Genomic DNA, 19,133 nt, shown 5'->3' with positions numbered 1-19,133 from the left:
AGTCCTTTCCATAGCTAAAGGGAAGAATGACCAGACCAAGAGGGGAAAGGAGGAAAGACATACTGCCAATATGGCCACCCCGACCCTACTCTCCCTATTGTATAGGTCGGCCAGAGGGCCAGACCACATGGAAAATCCGGCAGGCGGATTTTAGGCGTTGAAATCCACAGCCGTAGAGGAATCCCCTGTAGTCTTTGTCGACGATGTTCTTGGCGAGCGAGCGAAGTGACTTAACGGGGAATAACTGACAAGTCGGTAAAGATAAACAATGTCTCTTGTAAGAGCTCCGCTATAGGGCGACCAGTTATCTGGGTAGAAAAAAACAATGAGAGGAACCTCATCGCGCGAGAGTGATTTTGGGTACACTACACGTCATAATAGGGATAGTGTTACGGACACGCCTATGCCGACGTCCCCTTTCGGTCCCCGAAAAACAAGATGCAATACTCTGCAGTTACCACTGGATGTCAGACCATATGCACAGTATGTGATTCTAAGCAGATTAACAAGCATCAGAAACTGATTTCATTGTACAGCTATACAGCTCACATTACCCCTCTTAAGATCAGTATGGCTGCTCAGTCACACTACCAACTTGTGTAGTACAGGCCTATATTAAAAGATGGGTTACCTAATACCAAGAGATAGGTCTTGCAAAGTTCCACACCAATTGGGCTCTACAAATTCTTACCCAACAGGGCTGTGAAGCCCTGCTGAACAGAAGGCCTATCTTGTCTTGATGAAAGGTCCTGGAGACAAAGTCCTTAAGGTGGGGAGGAGAATAATTGTGGAAGATCTCCCTCAACCACGACAAGAGATTCTGTCATGCCCTGGGATCAAGAGCGCTGTAAGCCGAACGTGTCCCAGCGATTGTCGGGGCCCAAACACTTAGAGGGTATGAAGGTCAGAGTCCAGGAACGAGCGGTCGCATGAGGCACATCTTCGTGACACCTCCTTCGGCCGACATGCGCCGGGGGTGGCGAGGCACCAGAATGGAAGTTAAGATTGAAAAAAACTAAAACAGGGAGCAAGCAGAAAGCAAAAAAAGTCTTTGCGCTGGCTGCCAGGTCCAACACTGTGTGTAGAAAAAGGGACTGTGGCGAGGCACTGGATAGTGGGGCATTTCCACACCCAAGGCCGCGCCTGGCACGCTATACAAGAATTAATGGGGAAGCTCAATTTTTCACTGCCAAAGGTTCTGTTACTGTCCCCATGTTGGGGAACGCCCACAAGGATTGAGGAAAGGGGACGGGACGTATAAGTACTTGGATATTCAGCCAATGCTGTGATCTGGTTCGTTACATGCTGCCAATTAGAAGAGGCCTTAACATTCACTGTGCATCACAAACCTCCTGTAAACTCAAAGGGCGTCAACACAGTCCTATGTATTTATATACTGTCAAACCATCACAATGGACGCTCAAGACCCTAAGTATGAACCATTCTCAAGTCTTACCTGTGAGCAGCTGGCGATGGCACTGGTGGGCAGGCCAATAGAAGGTGCCCAAGCAACATCACGCACCCAGTCACTATGCGCCTCCAATTTCCGATCTTCTTTCCACTGCCCGTCCTCCTCTCTGCAACATACCAGTATGTTATGATAAAAGTGGAGTTAAACAAGAGATCGACATACTTTCAAAAACAAATCACTCATGACAAGGACACTGTTGCTTAGATATGCTAGGTGTTGTGATAAATCCTGCAGAGTCATCACTGATTCCTCGGTGATGATCGCCCCCCACGTGGCCAGGAACGGCAGCCACTACCTGATCCTGACCCTGTGGGTGTTATTATGAAGGAGGTTCATGTGGGAGGGGATGACCACCGCAGGAGATGATGACTGCATTAGAAAAGACACAGTACACTCTTCCCACCCACCCCCCACCCCCTTTTGAAGAAAACCCTAATGTCTAATGTGCTGATGGCATACTGTCATACATGTACTTTATGGTTAATTAGAATCCTGGTATGTTTTACACAACTCTTCACCCCCATTGTTGGTACTCAAGTGTCTCTATTACATCTGTTTTCTTACTTTTTAGGCCACTAGGACACCTGGTGAATGTGTTCCTGTTGTGCAGTTCCTCCTCCATCTTTATCTCGCTGCCACCCCCTATGGCACCCACAATCTCCCCCATCTACTCCAACTGCTATACTATCACCTATCCTCCCTCTCTCACAAAATCTGGAAGGAATTATTTTTTGTTCTTAAACAGACATCCTGCTCAGTAACCCCAGTATACCCATTGCAGACACCTATGTCAGTGCAACTTCCAGACAGACTGTCACTGATCTACTCTTTTCTGTCCCATCTCCATATCTGTGGACTCGTCTCTAATCTCTCTCCTCTCTTCATTAATGGTGGCACTAGATGAGAAGCACTATTGCGGGCTTATCATCCAGGTGCATCAATAATGTCTATCGCAATGGCAGTATTATGGCTCAGTGTCCTCAACCCAACTTCCTCGACTGGCACTTGCTGTCCCTCATCAGCTTCCTTCCTACGCCTGCTCCTCTGTGCCCCCCCCCTCTTCCAATGGATGTACCACCCCCTGCACCGTTTACCGGAAAATCTTCAAAAGCAGTCACCTGCTGTATCTAGCCACACTTAATACTCGCTCTGCTAACACTCTGCCGACATATGCCTCCTCTTTGAAGACCTTGACCGAGATATCCTTGCTCTTAGCGATACCTGGTTCAATGCCAGCAATCACTGCTTTTGACTCCCATCTCCCCAATGGCTACAAGATCATCTCCAAGCCTCGCCCTAACCAGGCTGGCGGGGTTGCCCTGATCTTCCCTGAGTGAGTCCCATCTTCCCTCAAACCCACCCAGCCATACTCCTTTGGCAGCCTGATCGGAGAGCATGGTCTGCAAGCTGGTCATCTCTCCCACTTCCTCCCTGACCATTGCCACCATCTATAGACCACCTGGTCCCATCACCCTGTTCCTCTCGGAATGCGCTGACCACCTTCTGGGTGACTTCAACATCCACCTTGACTCAATCACGGCGTCCACTCTCTTCTGTGACCTCTGCCCCTCGCTCTACTTCTCCATTCTCCCCTCTGGTCCTACCCACTAGGCTGGACACTCCCAATGCTTTTGCTCTCTGCTGCACTCGCCACCCCACTCACCTGGGTCCTCTCTGCTGTCTGATCTCACCTCCCCCATCTCTGCCAACCTCATTCACGGACATCCGTCTGATGAAACAAGTGTCAGCTACTGGCTTTGCATCTGCCTTCATCCCCTGCACTGCAGACTCTACCTCTGACTATGCGCTCAGCAACCTCCATCTCGCCATCACTAACACTCTACATTCTTGCCCCAGTCATGAGCCTGAAACATGCCACCAAGTACGATTCTGAACTTACAGCCCTGAAACGCAAGTGCAGGGCTGCTGAATGAAAGTAGCAGACCTCAGGCTCCCCCTCAGACAAACTGGCCCGTCGCCTTCTCTAAAGACAATACGGACTCTCCATTTGTTCCAAGAATATGGTCCACATCAACGCTCTAGTCTCTGTTGCATCTAACAAGGCTGAACTCTTCAAAATCTGCAAGGAACTAGCCAACCCTTCAAAAGTCTCCAACTCACCTCTTCCCTCCGAGGCCCTATGCAATGCATTGGACATACACTTCACTGCAAAAACCCAGGGCATCCTAAGCACTCCCCCCGCCCCCACACCCCTCTATCCCCCTGCCACCTATGGCCTCTCATCCTCCTTCTGCTTTACCTCCTATCACATCCGATGAGGTCACTAGAGTTGGCCGCTCTATGAAGGTCTCCTCCGGTTCTTCCAGAATTATCAAGGACAATAACTACTCACTTGCCCCTGCACTTGCTTATTTCTGCAATCGCTCTCTTGCGACTGGGTCTTTCACCTCTGCCCTCAAACACACTCTTGTGCACCCCTTCCTGAAAAAAACCTTCCGCCTACCCCTTGTGACTGGCTAACTAACGCCCCCATCTCATCATCCCCTTCGGTGGGAAACTATTGGAGAAGCTGGTCTTCCCGCAATTGGCCCAGCACACTGAGCTGGTTGGTTGCCACACGACCATCAATCTGTATTCCGAGCATCCAGGGGCACGGAAACTGCTCCCTGAACACCCATGAAGAACTGCTTGCATCTCTTGACTCAAACTCTCCAGCGGTTCTCATTCTACTTGATCCCTCCTCTGCATTCGATAGGTCAACGACTCCATCCTCATAAAACAGCTCCACGATACCCTTCTTATCTCAGAGCGGGCACTGGACTGGCTGACCTTCCTCACCAACCGTGCCTCAGAGGTTCCTCCTCTCCCACCTTGATCTGCACCATCTACAACTGGCTCTCACCAAATACTCTCCCTCCAGATCTTTATGCAGCTCCGGCACCAACTCTGTGTGTCAAGCGCTTCTCTAAATAGTGAGTTGGTGGGTGATCTCTTTCCTCAGCTGGCTCCCTCCTCCGGAACAGCCTCCCCCTTCCTTTCAGTCTTGAGCCGGTCCTCAAATTCCAGAAGCTCTTCAAGACTTCTTTTTCACCTCCTCCTTCCCCACTCTCCCTCCCTTGGTAAAGCCCTCAGTCGCCGAGATTGGTGACTAGGGCCCATATTTGTCCTTTTGGGTTCTGGCCTACCCCCCACCAAAAATTGCCTTCATCCTCCGCCCACTCCCAGGACTTGCTTTATGTCGCCCACTGGCCTGTCTCACAGACCTGCACTTCTAGTACTGGCAGTTAACCAATCTAACCAAGTGATCTCTGCCAGGCACTAACAGCTGCATGCAAAAGTACTCCCTAGCACTTCCCTCAGTGGAAACCCTAGCACTCCCTTGTCACTTCTCTTGCTCTGCACTGACACATTCTGAATGCTCACAAAGCATAGCAGGGCTGCCTCTTTCTTTCTCTTAATTATATTTGCCTTTCACTCCCATATTCCCTGCGCCTTGAGCTTTGGGTGCTTTGAAACACGATTTACTTGATCTATAAGCACCTTACAAATGCACAATAAATAAAAAATAAATGTTTTTCCACTTAAACAAAGATCCAAAACAATGTAACTTTAAAAGATCTCAAATTCCTATGGACTCAACTCCCATAAAGCCTCAAGTGCAGAGGAAGAAAGTCAATGTGAATTCAAGGAAACGTAAAGCTAAACGGGCAGACTAGTTATAATGGAAATCAGTGCATGGGACATTTAAACATGGTGTACACCTGCAAATGAGAAGTGGAGGAGAGAGATGCAGAGCAGGAAGCAGACGCACAGAAACGGAACGCGCAGGGAGAGGAAAAGCGCTTCCAAGCAATCGCTTGGTAGCATAACTTACCAAAGAGGCATTATACAGTGAGAGGCACCACGTATGACTTGGAAGGAGCGCTGGAAGACCAGCATCGGCAGAGGCGGGGCTGTATGGGTCTTGGTTAGCAGCAGCAACAACAATAATTCTACCGGCAGAGGAACACTGAGCCGGTGAGAGAATTGAATGAGGGTCTGCAAAGGAGGGGAAGCTTTCCCAGAGTGAAAACGTTGCTGCATGAACATGTCGCAAGTCAGAAACTCCATCAAACACCAGTGAGTCTGCCATTAGGTGTTGGGGACCCCATGGCATGCCGAAAGACATAAGAACGATTGAACACTTATTTTGAATAATGACCAAGTAACTTAGAAAGCCAGAATTTACCCAAATCCTCATAAGAGAAGTCAATATGGCGAAAGTGGAGTAAATGTTATCACCAGCAAATGAACATTTATGAAGAATTTGAAAGGCAAAATGTGTACAAATCTCCATATTTGAGATGTCAATTTGGGAACAATTGGAACAAGCATTGCCACAAGCAAATGAATACCAGTGAAAATGTTAACAGAACTTACAAGTCATATATGAAATGTCAATATTGGGTGGCGGGTTGGGAGTTAGTTGGAACAAGTAGTATGTAAAGTCAATGAAGTATAAACAATGATGGAGTACAACTGTGTTATACTAAAAAGAGAACATTGTAGGAAGTCCTGATGAAAGAAGCACATCAGGCAGTGAGCCTTTGGGAGAAAGATACCTGGCAAGGGAGTATACCAGGTAATCCATATGAAAAGGAAAATACATTCTGAAAAGATACCTGGCAGGAGAGTATACCAGGTGATCACCAAGTTATTGTGTAAAAGACACTTTTGCTATTTTCCCAGAAGACATTTTTTTCATCCTGAAGAAAGTGTTGTGTGAAAGAGACATTTCTGCTACTCTTAATGAATCATTGTTGGAAAAGGACACTGTCCTTATTCTACCTGAAACAATCCAGGTGAAGGGAACCACCTCCTGGATTCAAGGATAGTTTGTTGAATTTTCAGATTTGATTTTTACACACGTTTTGCTAAATCACAACAAAGACACTTAATTTACACTTTTGATTGTTTATTTTTGGTGGGAGGTCAGATATGTTTTGGACACAAGGACAGATCGCATAATTCTGATGACGAGACAGACTGATTCTTTAGTTTTAGTTTCCTAGGAAGAGAATTCTCTTTAGGATAGGGACAAAAAGGCCTTTATCCAACCCCTTTTCTTTAAAAGATGTATATTGTTGAATATATTGCAACTTTGTGCCTGCCTCTCATTTCTGACCCCCCGCAGTGTCTTTCTTTAAAGTGCTCCATGCAGAGCAGAGTAAGTTCAGCTGAAACCTGGCCCAACAGGAAGCCAAAACAAATCTCCCAACAGTACTCTGTTAAGCCAGAGACAAATTTCACACGTAAGCAGGCATTCACTTATACAGACTAAGGCATTAAAGAAATGCAATGTTTTCAGCAACTCTTGAATACTGTACAAAAACAGACAAGGTTGCCAAAGGTTTAAAATCAAACTAAAACCAGAATTTAAAGCATAGCTTGCGTGGCAGAATAGAATAAAAGGGATATCCAAAATCAAGTCGGTGTTTTTATAGTATTGCTGCATCCTGACTCTGGTGTGTCAGAAAGGCATATTTCTGGTGGCATTTAGCAGAGCAAATGGGTAAAAAGTATGAAGTCAAAGGAGTTTGGCAGAAAGGGTCTGCAGACTGGAAGAGTGATGAATCTTCAGTCCATTAAAATTGAATCTGGCGTACACTCAAATTGTGCCTTACCAGAACCGACAGTGCCCCCCCCTCCCCCTTTCAGACCAGTGATTGGTCCCACTGTTGATGTCACTGGTCAACACAGCGGTGGCCTACAGAAACAAACCCTCTGATGGGATTTTCCCAACTTGCAGGAACATAGGACTCTACCCTTCTATATTAGATTTGTTGAGCGAGTCGGTATCGGCCATGGGCACATTTTTGGATGCGTGCCAGGACATCTGAAGGGGCCTTACCACTGTCCTGTTCGACCAGATTTTTTATGTACATTATGCTTTACCTATTGTTTTTATGTTCACTGGTCTAAAGCGGCAAGAAGCCACCGAGTGATCATGCTCTTTCCAGATAACAAAACCATATCTTTATGGCCCCATAATAGGGCAGAAAAAGACTCACAAGTTATTGCTTTGTAACAGTTGATGCAGACAGATGTTTGGGACGATGGAATGTATTTGAGCCACGTTTACACCATTTGATGGGGAAACATGATTTGTGGGGGGTTGGAAGTGAGCGATGAAGAAAAAAACAAAAACAAGGAGTCATTAGCTTCATGTCATGAGCAAGACAGTGTAAAATGGATCAGACTTACTTCCAAATCTTCACTAGGTTGTCACAACCTCCAGATGCAAATCGTTTGATGTAATTTGGTTTCTGACCAGAGGGCTGATCTATTAGACTGCCAGGAACAACAGCAGGTGCCCAGCTAACAGCATTGCATCCGATCTACATGGAAAAACGTTTATAAGAAAGAGTTTACATGACATGCAAGACATCACATTCCCTGATCACAGTCATGCAGGGAAATGGAAAACTGACAGGTGCAATAAAGCAGAGAGAAAGAAAAAAAAAAAAAAACACAAATACTGTTGTAGATTCCATTTACATATTTTGTTTTTAAATGTTCTGAATGGAATTTCTTTTTTAAAAAACGCTTTGGGAAAGTCATCCCATTTCCCAGAATATAATATCAGGCTTCACTTCTTCTCAGCTTTTCATGGATGATTTGATACTTTCACTAGGTTTCTCAGAATGTAGGGTCAGGCAAGAAACAGACACAAAGAGGCACACAATTCCCAACCAGTGAAGACCTACTTCCAGGGTGTGTCTTCCACTTGGTCTTGGCCCTACACTTGTTCTTTTACTTCTTGTTCAGTATAAAATGTCTGACTTCTCAGACCACACTGTCGTTCACCCCCCTGCTGACCCCACCTCTAAGCTTTGGCTCAGTCTTCTGCCTAAATCCAGATCATCCCGAGTGACCCCAGCTCAGAGCAGAATCTAGGAAATTCTTCCTCGAGGTTTCAGAACAACCTACCTCCGCAGTGTCTACCTCTAGCAGGTCTCCACAGCACCCCTTAGTCTCTCTTCACCTTCCCATGATTTCACCATACTGGTGTGCAGTCCAATGCACTGGTGCCACTGGTCTACTTGCCAGTCTCATTTCCTGGCGTTCTCCCATCCTCGCCACATGGTTTGAGAGCTGGGCACTGCGGAAGGGATTAGAAATTATAAAACCTCAGAAGCTATTTTAGATTCCATTGCCATCCATCTCTGGAGCGGGTTCATCAGAAGTTTATTTGCTCAGTTCTTCTCGATTAGTTTTGGGTGCAATGCCATGTTTGGGATCCTCTGGACTGGCTTTATAGGTCCCCTAAAAGATTTTGCTGGTTTCCCTAATTTCGACAATTTCTACCAAGTCGCCCTGTCCATGTAATCCTTTTTGTGAAGTGCTGCCTTGGTGTCTCGCATGACTTTCATGGCAGAGGTCTTTCTAAGTAGCCTATTTCAGAGTGAATTTGTCACGCAACTTGTGTTCTGTGGGCAGATCTTTGGCAGCTGTAATTTAGTTTTGATCCACTAATTGTGTAGTCACTTTTACTGCATTGGTAGCCCAACCTACCAGTATGAGAGCTCTTGGGGTATTAATCCCTATTCCTGGCCATTTTGTTTTTGGCCAACCCTTGGTGTGGTTGTGTGCGTGCGTGTGCGGACAATAAAGGAGGCCTAAAACATAAACTGGTACTTATGGGAAAATGTCCTGCTCAGCCCTGTGCCCTCTAAAGTGTATTAAAGTAGGTTATCCTGGATTTCTACTCCAGAGATACGCAATACACATCCAATGCGGTTGGACCAATGTTTTTGACAGTTTTTAAGGCCGGTCTGATTGGATGACCACCAAAACGTGTGTGTATTCATAGTGTGGGATTGGAGTGCTGGTTTAGGTGGTCTACCATTTTTCCCCTTTTAGGTGCATGTGTCCTATAATGTCTGAGAGGCTGTATTTAACAACTGTTCAACCTATGTGGATTCCAGGAGGTGTATATACTTCTCCATCTGCGTATGAATCCCTAGTCTAACCAACCTCTCAGCATTATAACCAGACATGGTTCTTGCATTTGCTATAAGAATATGAAGGGTCTGTCCAAAGGCTCCAACAGATTTTATATGCACACTTTATTAGGGCAATTTTTTCTTAAGTCTACCCAAAGGCACTCTATAAATCTATACTTTGGGAAATACGGAAACTCCAACTCTTAGTACAGGTCTGAACAACCTAGTATTATAGTAGCAATGACAGAGCACCCAGGCTCATTTTAGGAGGGAGAGAGGGTGGTGGGAAGGTGCAAAGACCTTGTAGCATGCACATGGTTTCTTTTATATATACACACACAGGCAAAGAATTCTTTAGCAAGGCAAATACTATTAAAAGTCAAACAAAATAAAAACAAAAAGTATAAACCATATTTAGAATAGCAGTACGCAATTCGTGGCGAGTATAGCCACATTTTTAGACTTTTAGAATGGCAGTATGCAAAGGTAAGCAAATTCTATGGGTAGTAAACTAACACTTATTCTGGTTCAAGGAATAATACAGTTCTATTAACATTACTTTCTAGAATAGTACAATACAATTCAAAAAGGTAAGTAAATAACTTTGTAATACTTGTTATATACAGTTACAGCACCAACACCTAGCAAGTAAGTACTTTGCAACACTCGTTATATTTTCTTTATAGAGGCCTTATACTTTAGCAGTTCTTCCCTAATCTAGGACATGGGTGTTCTCAGAGGCAGAAAGGGGGGGGGGGGGGGGAAATCCTGGTGGTCCAGGGGCCAGCTGTAGGTAGAACAGGAATAGGCACAAACTGCAAGAAAGTCAGAGAGTGAGTCCCAGAGGCTTTCTCAGCTAACAAGTTAAGTATCAGACTTTGGAGTTGGTAGAAATGTTAGGGTACTTCATAGAGGGCTCCCTAGATGTGTTCCAGCGTTACGCCTGGCCGAACAGTATGGTCGAACTCCCAACTATACGAATCAACACCCTTGCAGACAGATGCCTTCATGATGCAGCTGCAGAGGACTCGTTCTCTGGATTCTTGGTCCTGGTGACAAAAGAAAGGACACTGGATGGGAAATTGCAGCAGCAGTCGAGAGAAAAGGCTCCAAGAAGAGGATTCTTCAGTGCTTTTTGCGGCACTGAATTTGGCACCCTTTTCAAGGTAGCGGATGAAGAACGGTTGTCTGATCGATTTGCCTTGCTATCTTGATCCAGCACTCTGGTGAGGCAGTTTCAAGGAGTAAGATTTTGCTGCTGGACCTCGAGGAGTCCACCAAAATCTAGAATGGTGGCTGTATTTTTTGCCATTTTTAGTGTGCTTGTCCTTTAAGTCCTTCTGCTGTCCTAGGAGGGGGAGGTCCTGATTTTATTTTATTTACTTTTTGCCTTTTTCTTCGGCTGGAATCCTTTATGAAGCCGCAGAGTCTGACTGGAAACGAGCGAAGTCACGCGGAGAAGACTTCAGCAGGAGCACCCCAGCTGCACTCACAGACCTAACTTCAATCCGCGGTAAGGAGTCATGCTGGGGTGCTTAGGGGAGGGTGGAGGGCGAGCCCCTTGTCTGCAGGGCTGGGCGTTAGCAAGTTGCCACGAGAAATATTAATTCCAGCCACTTGCTAGTACCCAGTCCCACAGTAAAATGGCATGCTGGCAGATCGGCTTTCAAATATTCTTTCCTTTTCATGATTCGCGAGAAGGAAGGAATATTTGAAATGCCCTCTGCAAGCAGGCATTCTATTACTGCAGGCCTGGGTGCTTAGAAAGTGGCTGGAAATAATATTTCTCTTACCCACGCCTGCAGTAATAACATGGCCTTCTTGCAGAAGGCATTTTTAATTTTCTTTCAGTCTAGTGCTTAAAAGTGCCACAAGCGCTTTAATCACGAGACTGAAAAAAATGTAAAATGCCCTCTGCAAGCAGGCTATGTTATTACTGCAGGCCTGGGTGCTTAGAAAGTGGCTGAAAATAATATTTCTCCCGTCCGTTCGGGCGGGAGAAATATTATTTCTGCCACTTTCCAAGCACCCAGGCCTGCAGCATACTTGCCAACATTTTGTGGACAAAAAGATGTAGGATTTTTCAAGTTTCACCACTGAAGCGTTCTAAAATACACAACCCATCCAACAGCACAAGATGGAAAGATGTTCAAATGCTAAAAATGTATAATTCTGAATGCAAGTTAACACCACTTACCTACCCTCACAGAAGGTAATCACACAGAGCTGGTAGGCAACGTTTGCCACTGCTCTGTACCAGCAGCCCGGGCAATACATATTTATTCCTGCAGTGCAAGATAAATAACTGAACAACATGGAGACTGATACCCTCCTCAGTCTGATATGCAGATGTGTGATGGTGGCACGCTCGGCCACTTGCCTTGACTGGTGGTTCACCTAAGGCCTGTCCCGGCCAGAGTGCAGGGCAAAGTCATGTAGCTGTCTGGTTACTGGATTGGTCTGAGCCCATCACTCAAAGTAATCACTTACACGCCCACCCCACAGACAGACTAATGTGTTGCATGTTTTGTCCTGGGCCGGTCTCAAGCAGCCTGCCTTGGAGTCACATAAATTACCTGCCCCTGTAAAAAGCAGCAGGATATGTCACCGACATCTGTAGGCAGTAGGACTGCTTTAAGAGCAGTAGCCTACTGCCTAAATCAGTAGGGTTGGCATGTACGCTGCAGTAATAACATAGCCTGCTTACAGAGGGCATTTTTAATTTTCTTTCAGTCTAGTGCTTAAAAGTGCCACAAGCGCTATAATCGCGAGACAGCGCCTTGGTGTCTCTATAAATAAATCCATCAATATTTAAAATGGCATCTGCAAGCAGGCTATGTTGTTGGCCTACGGTGACCAGACGTCCCGGTTTTGCTGGGACTGTCCCAGTATTTGGTGCTCTGTCCCCCTTTCTCAAGATTATGTTCCCATTGGAAACTGCAGTGGTCTCGGTTTTTTGTAGTAGGTCTTTATAGCTTGCAGGAAGGAATGCACACAGAATACATGCTTTATTTTACAAATTAAGATTGTGCTTAGTTTGTAATAAATGTATTATAATGTGTTTCTTTGAACAACAACACTTAAACCCCCTTCTCCTCCAAACGCTACTGAAGTGTAGTGCCTTGACAGCCACTTTCAAAAGTTAGTCCTACTTTTATGTTAGTTGCCATGTCCCAGTTTTTCACTTTTTAAATTTGGTCACCCTATGGTGGCATGATGGGCATTGCAAGGACGTGCAATTACGGGTTGCACTGGAACCCTGGCTTTGTCTCGTGATTAAAGTGCTTGTGGCACCTTAATCACGAGACTGAAGGATTATCTAAAGGCCCTCTGCAGCACCATGCTGTTATTAGTGCGAGGCCTGGGTGCTTAGAAAGTGGGTGGAAATAGCCAAACTTCTAAGCCCCCCCCCTGCCCTGCACTAATAACAGCATGGTGCTGCAGAGAGCCTTTAGATAATCCTCCAGTCTCGTGATTAAGGTGCCACAAGCATTTAATCACGAGACTGAAAGCCAGGGTTCCACTGACACCTGATCAATTTTGGAACATCTATGCATGTCGGATAACTGCAGTTTTAAAGCACACTGCTATCCATCTAGATAATCTGATAGACTGTGACATGCCAAAATTCTGGGACCAGTTTCAAAAATAGTAAGTAGCATATGACGACATCACAGTAGATGTCACATCAAAAATTTACCCAATGAAATGACAAAGAAATAATCTGGACGGTTAACAGCTGCCGATTATCACTAAACGGCCAGGATGCAGGAAGTTGAAACAATACCCACTGAAAAGCTATAAATCCTATATAAAGCCTATGTCAGCAAGTGAATGCTGTGGAGGAACCTGTGTGAAAAGGCAACGAGGTGATAACACTTCTGTATACCCCAAGGTAAGTGACGGCCGAAAGGGCTACCACAAATGCAGCTAAGGCTTTAAGCCCCAGAACAAAAGTATATATAAATTGCTGTGTTTTTCTATAACCCTGCAAACTGGCAACATAGGTTAGTTGCTGTGGACATCTCTGAGGCTCATGGCCCTTATCAAATGAAAAGGCGGAAAGGCCCGGATGCGGTCCCTGATTGCAGGGCTTGTTGTTAGCAAGTGGCTGGCAGTAATATTTCTCCTACCCGTTCCGGTGGGACAAATATTTCCAGCCACTTAAGCACATTGCTGTGGGTAATCAGTTGCTGTTTGTCTGTTTTGTAGACATTGGAATGCGTCTGTAGAGGACGATAACAGGAAAGAGTGAACCTTCATACTGGCTCTGACAACAAACGAAGAGTCACCAGAGAGGTAAGAAAAGCGTAGCCCATCTTTTTATACAAAAAACATCCTTTGTGTTGGTGCCATAGGCAGCACCTTACAAGAATGGATGAATATTCAAAAGGCCTTTTGCAAGCAGGTTGTGTTATGGGGCTGTCACTTGTAGTCTTATATTCAGGGTGGTGCAAATACTCCCCCAAAGTTGGTTGCTTTGAGCGATTTGTGTTCTTTGCAAATAAACAACCATGTTGTCGTTCTTGAAACACAAATCAAATGTGTACTAATTAGAGCTTGGAAGGTATGTGGTAAGTTGCTGGCTAATTCTGGCTTCACTGCTTAACCAAACTGTGTGATCCTGGGCAAATCATTTGATCCAACCCAGCCACACCAGTGTGCTGGCAAGAACAGAAATGTGCATTATTTATCCTTAGGCAGTGTTGGTGGCCTGATGGGCATTACATTGCACAATTTGCTTCTAACTTGCCACTCAGTACTTCAAACAATGCTGTGGAGTCACATAATGCAGTGCCTGTGTGCCATAGGTTTAGAGAAGAGATTTCCGACCTCTTGGGCACCCTGATGATTTTTCTGTTGGCTTGTAGGTGTCTGGGATGGCACTCCCTCTTTAGATAATTTATTTTGATCTTTTAAATCATCAAGAGGTTTTGCTGTCTTGCAATAAGCCAGACCACAAATGGATGATTACATGTTAACTTGCTGGGCCTATTTGTCTCGCATATGAAACTTTATGGCCCTAGTAACTGGTAGGTGCTGCATCAGGGCCTCAATGACCTGGGCAGACCAAGAGACTGGCATCTACCCATTTGGTTCTGTAGAATAAGATAACTAATGCCCCCAATTTGTCATAAACCCATTGTAGCTGCTGTCTTCATCCCGGGCAGTTGCTTTTGACCGTTTTATGCCAAACACTAGTTAAATGAAACTTGATAATAAAATAAAAAGGTCACACAATTGCGTCTTCATTGACGTCTTGTTGAGATGGACACTGCACTATGCACCACTGGCTACTGCATGACCCAGCTGCACAGAGCGTTGAACTGAAAAATATTTAAATAGCTTTTTTTTTTAAATCAGATCTATTTATGTAGTCCATTCATGCATTTGTGAACCTTTACATTTTACACTCATTGCACAAATGTATTACTTCAGAGGTACATAGAAATGCTGTTTTTTCGCTAATTGGATGTCTTGGGGTAAAACTATTTGCTAATCAAAAATATATTTTAATTAGCAAATTCTGCTAATTAATTTTTGACAACTAATTTATGCCTTGTAAAGTCTCTTACACTCCTTGTCAGGGGGTGCTGTCCCAGTTGATAGGGGAACCCCTGCTCTCTTTCTGGTTGTAGTTACTACCAGTGAGTCTGGAGTTGCATGAGCCCTGATGTAAAGGGAGTCAGAGGGGAGGGTCGAAACAATTTTTCTACCCTAGGATTTATTGCTCTAGTTAGGGCAGGTGTCAAAGAAGGAGCCAACCGCTTCTTGATTGAATTCAACAGATAAATCACTTGGCTGGCCGGTGGTTTTTCTTTTAGGTTGTCCTCCACAAAGTCAGTTTCAGGAACAGCCTCCTGTGTAGCAATATCTAAATGTTCTGCCGCTTTCCTCAATATGGTGTTGAATGTCATCTGGTTGTCGACCGGGGAGGCTTGTCGAGTGGGTGTGGTGGGGGGGGTGTTATGTGGGGTAGGAGGGCGGGGGGGGGGGGGGGGGGAGTCCAAGCACAAGGCATAAGGATCCAGTGTTGAGTAGGCGACTTCCAAGGGAGGGGATCAATTGGGTTGGGGTGATCTTCTCAACCCTCTGGAGTCCAAATGAACATCCTCTGTCAGCAAAGGGATCTTCATCTTGATTGTATAGGTCCACAAGGGCCTCCTCCTCGGTGATGTCAAATATATTCTTCCTCTTGAGAAGGGTCAAAGACCTTCTGAAGCTTAGGGGGTGGGGATTTTTCAGAGTTCTACAAACCTTTCTAGCCTATCCATCCATCCCTCAAATTTCTCTGTGGTCCAAACAGATTAACCAGAGGGCTCCAGGGGTGGAAAGGGCTCCTCTAGTTGATCTGTCTCAAAACGTCGAGATTTCTCCTTTAACGTCGAAATAATCCCTCCAGTGCCTTCCGAAAAAGTCCTTTCGTGGGACCCACTGTTGACGCGCGCCCTTCCGTTTGGGCCTCTCCGGGGTTCTGATGAATCCTTCGGCCTATCCCTGGATTTTGAGGGGTCCTTGGAATTGTTCTGGTGTCTCGAGGGATCCTTGGACCGTACCTTCGGACCAGCCGCAAAAATAATCCTAGCAATGCCTTCGGTAATCACTTCAGAATTGGGAAGCGGTAAAGTTTGGGTCTGCGGTTTCTTTCAGTGAAACGGGAGCCTTTTCAGCCGTGGAAGCCTTCTTCCGATGCGTCTCGACGGACTCCTGAATATTGAGGGCAGCGCCCTTCGATTTAGAGGGCCTAGTCGCAAGGCGAACCTGCGGTTGCAGGGAGGGCTGCCGATCCGGACGATCGGCAGGCAAAGCCGAAGTTATCGGTGCCCCCGTTGGCGTGTTGGACCGCTTCGAAGACGTCCCTGGGTTTGTGTACAGTCCCCATAGCAGGATCAGAGTCTTGCCTAGTGGGGACGGGGACAGACGATGCGGAGCGAGAATGCTGTGCCAAGAGGTCAATCGCCTCCGAATCGGAGGCCTGTTCGGCACTCAACCCCTCGTCACAATCGGCGGTTGTGGCAGCGGGAGAACTAGACTCAGCCTGTGACATTCCGTAGGCCGCCCACCTCTTAACACAGCGCTCCTTCAGTGTCTTCGAATGCAGGAGCTTGCAAGCCGCACAAACTGTCTCGTCGTGATTAAGGGGCAAACACTGATTACACTTAAGGTGTTTATCCTTCCAGGGGAATATGGCCTTACAAGGAGGACAAAACATAAATGGAGTTCTCTCCTTAGCGGAGGACATAAATGGTGATGAAAAGACCCAGGGAACAAAGAGCGAGGAAAGGGAAAGTCATTATTAGAAAAGGAAATGTCCATTCCTGACCCCGCTCTCCTTACTGTGTAGGCCGCCCAGAAACTGGCTGTTGAAGATCTGTGGAACCGTCTTCAGCAGAGATCTGGAAACAGCCGTCGATGGAAGGGATGGTAGGATAATATTCATAACTAATATACGACCAAAGGTCGAGGATAACAATAGCAATGTCTCTGGACGAGCTCTGCATAAGGCGACCAATATACTGGGCGGAAAAAAACAATCTGAGGGACCTCGACGCGTGAGAGATTTTGGGTACACTACACGTCACGTAGGGATAGTGTTACAGGCACGCCCATGTCGACGTCCCCTTTCGATTCTCGAAAGACAAGATGCAATACTCTGCGGTTACCACTGGATGTCGGACTATATGCACAGCATGCGATTCTATGCATATTAACAAGCATCAGAACTTTGGTTATCATTGGGACTACCCGATCCAGCAGCCTCGTGCTTTTACTGAAGTAACAAGACTGCTCTGTCATTACAAATGTATAGAGTGGTTTTGGTCTAGCTTGTGGCTGGAAACCTATTCTTACAGAGGGCTGTGGAAAAATCTTCCCAACAACTATCATGCACACATGTAATTCTGCTTCCACCAAGTCGCGCATGCACCAGATGCATAGATAAACAAAAATTCAATATTTTTTCAGTGTGTCAAGTCACAGCAACCACTTGGTGCATACTTGTGAATAAGCTATGGTGATTTGCATCATGCAAATTGCCATTTTATAAAACTGCAATAAGGGACATTGGGTAAAACCTCCTACAAAATAAGCTAATGGTGCCTCTCAATCAGTTTGTGAAATTTTAGCTCTGAAAATCCACACAACACACATGAGCATCGCAATTCAAAGATAAAACAGCATGCTGAAATGGGGATGGGAGATATGGAGGGGGTCAGAGAAAAATCAGTACACTATACCATGCATGCAAGATCATTTACATACCCACAATGCCTTATGGAAGTGGCTCAGAACATCAAGTGATGGCTACTAGGCTTCTAGGCATGTGTGATTTGGCTCAAATGGGAAGTGAAAGGGTTTGTTTCAAGCCTTTTTAAACCCACCACAACTTCGTTGGTGTACAGATTTGAGGCTGTATTTGTCTTATGACGGCATCGACTGGGCTTCTAATGCTTTACATTATATGTGATATGATAGGCTATTTATAAAGCGCTTAATACCCAAAGGTTTCAAAGCGCAGACCCGGGGATCGAACCGGTGTTGCTCTGTGTCGTCTTGCTACCAAGGCGAGCACGTTGCCACTGAGCTATCCTCCCGAGATACCTATACCATGCGTATGAAGCATTTAACTGCCATTGGGTAGCATTATTGGCACTAAAGAGGCTTTGCTAGGCATATGGTAGAAGCACCTGCAAATCTTTATTTCAAAAACAATAATCGCTACCTGTGTCAACAAAAAAATAATAGTCAACACAAATAGCTGTGTCAGTGCTTTTAAAGTTATTTCCGCATGAGAAGAGCTGCACTCTTGAGGAAATCCCTCATTAGCTGCACCACAGCTGCTCCATACTTCACAGCAGATCATGGGGGGACCACAGCAAATGACTCGAAGGGTCACAAGTGGGCAAATAATTAGGATAACCGATATTTTGGGGCAGGAGTCAGTATCAGATTCCAGACTGTATTGAGACTGAAGTCAAATAAAATGAAAAGTCAGCAGGGAATGGGATGATGCCTTGGTGCTTTGCATGCTCGCAAGCAGAAACACCTTGTTTTTTTGTGTGGTCCAATTGAACACTTACTACCGATACACAGATGACATATTTTCACCATTTCAAATAGTTACCCAACAATCATTGTCTCATTCGTGTTGGTAATATCTTATCGGGCATGGTGCTAAATATTTGAAGGAAACTAAAGATAAACATCAAAATACGAGAAGATGATGTGGAGGCCTGTGGCACATCATAGGGAAAATTTGATATGGGGGACTGACATACTTGAATGTGATGTTTTTTGTTAGGAGGAACATACCATTACCTTCACACACACACACAAACATTAATCACAGTAGTGGTGAAATAAAATCCTGCCTGCTAAACATAATCAGAAAGTTGCTCTCACAATTTGAGTCAGAACATGGCATTGCACTAGCCGTGACTCTCAAGGCTTCTCAAGAATCATTGCATGTAACTATTAAGGATGCTATATGTTAGGAAACAGCTCTCTTTTGGTAACCATCGCTCCATAGTTTGTGGGCCCCCAATCGTTTTGCTTTGTTTTTTAACCTGCTCTGACATTTAGAGGGGAAGTAAAGTATTGAAGCTTCTCTTCCCCTGCCTTTTGCTAGTTTTGTTATGGGGAAACAGGTCAGTCCTTCAGACTATCAGTACTGGGAAACTAAGTTTGCCTTTTTACATTTACATAACATTTTAGCC

The 19,133-nt window shown here is 45.3% G+C and overlaps 1 protein-coding gene across 1 annotated transcript in view; it reads right to left on the bottom strand.

Moving 5' to 3' along the window:
* Positions 1–19,133, bottom strand: part of SEC13 (SEC13 homolog, nuclear pore and COPII coat complex component) — a 207,506-nt gene that overhangs the window by 96,256 nt on the left and 92,117 nt on the right. Inside the window, exons 6-7 of the mRNA XM_069643461.1 lie at positions 7,676–7,809; positions 1,457–1,577 (exon numbers count right to left, since the gene is read on the bottom strand). Coding sequence (XP_069499562.1) covers positions 1,457–1,577; positions 7,676–7,809 — 255 coding nt within the window. The remainder of the gene's footprint in view (positions 1–1,456; positions 1,578–7,675; positions 7,810–19,133) is intronic.

The sequence above is a fragment of the Ambystoma mexicanum genome, chromosome 2p (assembly GCF_040938575.1).
Source record: "Ambystoma mexicanum isolate Mex_15411 chromosome 2p, UKY_AmexF1_1, whole genome shotgun sequence".
Lineage (NCBI taxonomy): Eukaryota > Metazoa > Chordata > Amphibia > Caudata > Ambystomatidae > Ambystoma > Ambystoma mexicanum.
This window is presented reverse-complemented; position numbering and strand designations above follow the sequence as displayed.